Consider the following 3,015-nt stretch of genomic DNA (forward strand, 5'->3'; position numbering starts at 1 on the left):
CCTTCATTGCCGTGATTCATGAATCCGAGCGGTAAGTTTGATCTGGCACACACCAGGTTGTGTTTGTTTCTTTGTTTTTAAGAGGCTTTAAACTTTGCAGTTCATTCGCCTCCAAGGCCAGGTTGTGTTGTATTTATATTCAACACAATCTGTTCATTGTTGACACCGTCTATATATGACAGACGCCGTGATTATTATGGAAATGTTCACAGAGCAACGAGATAATCGAATCCTATAAAAGGACTTAACAACAAGAACTAACAAAAGCGGATCGAGATAATTTATTCTCGTCAGTACAGTTCCAGATAATATTACAAAACAAACGTGATAACACTCAACAAGACGCGACAACCCATTCAGACCTTAGATGGTAGCTTGATGCAAACGGTTTTTGTTTCCAGGTACAGTTCAATGCCTTCCTTGCCCATTTCTCGCCCTATACCGGACTGCTTATAGCCACCGAAGGGAGCTTGATTTGTGACGGCCAGATACGTATTGACCCACACTGAACCGGCTTCCACGGCGTTACTGAACGTGAGCGCATTGTTCAGATTTTTGGTGACAATACCCGCTGCCAAACCGAAAGTGGTCGCATTCGCTCGTTCGATCGCTTCATCTAACGTTTTGAATTTGATGATACTCTGAACCGGTCCAAAGATTTCCTCCTTGGCGATTGTCATCTCGTCAGTCACATTCGCGAAAACTGTTGGCTCGATGAAGTAACCTTCCGCGCCGACACGGATGCCTCCGGCTTCCAGCGAAGCACCCTCCTTTTTGCCCTTCTCAATGTAACCCAGAATCTTCCCGAACTGGGTTTCATCGATCTGTGGTCCATGCTGAACGCCCTGGCCGAATGGATTGCCAACCTTGCGGGATTTTGCCAGTTCGGTAGCCTTTTTCACGAACGCATCGTAAATTCCCTCCTGGACGAAAGTGCGCGTGGCGGCGATACAGCATTGTCCCATATTCTCAAACACGCCAGCATACGCGATCTGTGCAGCCTCATCCACTGCAAATGTTTATTATTAATGACATGTCGCTTGACGGGTGGGATTAAACTTACCATCAACATCTTCGCAAATAACCAATGGACTCTTTCCTCCCAGCTCCAGAGATACCTTCTTCAGGGTACTCGCCGCAGCAGCCATGATGATCTTACCAACCTCCACGGATCCGGTGAATGCCACCTTTCTCACATCGGGATGGATGCTGATGGCATTGCCAGCGGTTGGACCATATCCGGGCAACATATTGATAACGCCAGCCGGGAATCCGGCTTCTTTGGCCAACGAACAAAGATACAACGCGGTAAGTGGGGTCTGCTCAGCCGGTTTCATAACAATTGTACAGCCAGCGGCCAGAGCGGGACCCCATTTCCACGCCAGCATCAGCATCGGGTAATTCCAGGGAACAATTTGTCCCACCACACCAACCGGCTCCTTTCTGGTGTAGGTAAGATGTGGTCCATCCGAAGGAACCGTCTCTCCACTGATCTTATCAGCCCAACCGGCATAATATCGCAAGGCATTCATTGAACCGTGCACATCGAAGACGGCACTCGCGTACGGTTTGCCATTGTCCAGCGATTCCAAACTTGCCAAATAGTGCAAATCACGTTCCATTAGTTCGGTTAGCTTGATCAGCAGTTTACCGCGAGCCGATGCGTCCATTTGACGCCAGGCGGATTTCCGATCGAATGCAGCTTTGGCTGCCTTGACAGCCAAGTCCACATCGGCCTTATCGGCCTCAGCAACATCGCAGATCTTCTTTCCCGTCGACGGATTGATCGTAGGGAATGTTTTGCCACTCACAGCATTCACAAATTCATTGTTGATGAAAATCTTTGTGCACTTGATCTCGGGATTTGGGTTGGCCATCTTTCAACAAACTCAAAAACTGATCAACGTGAGAAACAAAACGCGTCCGACTGCTACGAGAACTCCGCCTAAACTGCCGGCGAACTGAGACAGCAAAGTCGTTTAAATAAACACTATCAGCGAGGAGAGCTGCGCCGTCGTATATTTTTAGCATCGCCCGACGGCTATTTATCAGTGATCGTGCCTACGAACAACTATCCGACGTTTTATTTCTCTACCGGCTGTCGGGTTTGCCTTCCTTTTTGGCTGGCGATGGAGTGTTACTTCGTTTGCACCTCCACACCGGAGCTTATCATGACGATGAAGGCGTTGGATTGTTATGAGCTGCGCGCTTTAGTGTTTTCGAGAACTCGGTGCTTTGACTTCGCTGTTGAAGCGATAGATGGCAAGGATAGATAAGATAATGGCAGATTTGTCTTGTCATTGTTGCTTTGCATTTTCAGATTTGCACAAATAGCGAAAATGTTAAGTAGGTTTTAAAACAATATCATGTAGGAGAAATGAGGTTAAAATGAACAGGGTTGGTAAAATGAACCGGTGCTCAAATTCCCATAATTGAATTAAAAACCAATCGATACTTCTTGATTATCCTATTCTTAGAACATATGAAGCTATTTAGGACACCCTATTATGCATGAAACTGTTGAAAGTAGAAAAGAAAAAAAAAATAAAACAGAAATTTCTCTCACGGTAGCCATTCGGATATAATTTTGCGCGCATCGTATTTAATAAATTTCCCGTAAAATTGAAGTTATTCGACCTGATATCTTCGAAAAATTATCAGTTTGGACGACTGTTGTCATCTTACAGGTTAGAGGTAAACAGATATTTTGTTTGATTACAGCGATTAATTCGCATTCGAAATTACTTTGTTGTTTGGGACAAAATGAGCCACCACCGGTCAACGAGTTACAATGTTATGTTTTCTGGAGTTGATATATCTTATCACATGTCGCCTTTCAAGGTGTTCCTTTTATGGCTTTGGCTCTGGTAAAATATGCCACCCCAAACAAAACCAAACCTCGATATGTGAAGCGTTATGTATTTCTTACTACATTTTCATACGCATGAGAATATTCTAATTATTACTCTAGGTGAATAGGCTCAGATTATTTCATGGATACCTACTTTCTCAACA

At 44.8% G+C, this 3,015-nt stretch overlaps 1 protein-coding gene across 1 annotated transcript; it reads right to left on the bottom strand.

Annotated features, from left to right (window-relative positions):
- Window positions 1-258: 258 nt before the first annotated feature.
- On the bottom strand, window positions 259-1,968 carry LOC129778408 (aldehyde dehydrogenase 1A1-like). The gene is made up of 2 exons (XM_055785294.1): window positions 1,064-1,968; window positions 259-1,009 (listed from the first exon to the last, which is right to left on the bottom strand). Exons 1-2 carry the CDS (start codon window positions 1,875-1,877, stop codon window positions 357-359), a joined length of 1,467 nt encoding a protein of 488 aa, XP_055641269.1. The 5' UTR covers window positions 1,878-1,968; the 3' UTR covers window positions 259-356.
- Between the last annotated feature and the right edge of the window lie 1,047 nt (window positions 1,969-3,015).

This window comes from Toxorhynchites rutilus, chromosome 3 (genome assembly GCF_029784135.1).
Source record: "Toxorhynchites rutilus septentrionalis strain SRP chromosome 3, ASM2978413v1, whole genome shotgun sequence".
Classification (NCBI taxonomy): domain Eukaryota; kingdom Metazoa; phylum Arthropoda; class Insecta; order Diptera; family Culicidae; genus Toxorhynchites; species Toxorhynchites rutilus.

Coding starts and splice junctions, on each gene's coding strand:
- LOC129778408 (XM_055785294.1), bottom strand. CDS start 1,877: ATGGCCAACCCAAATCCCGAGATCAAGTGCACAAAGATTTTCATCAAC. Junction 1,010..1,063: donor TATTTGCGAAGATGTTGATG/GTAAGTTTAATC, acceptor AAACATTTGCAG/TGGATGAGGCTGCACAGATC.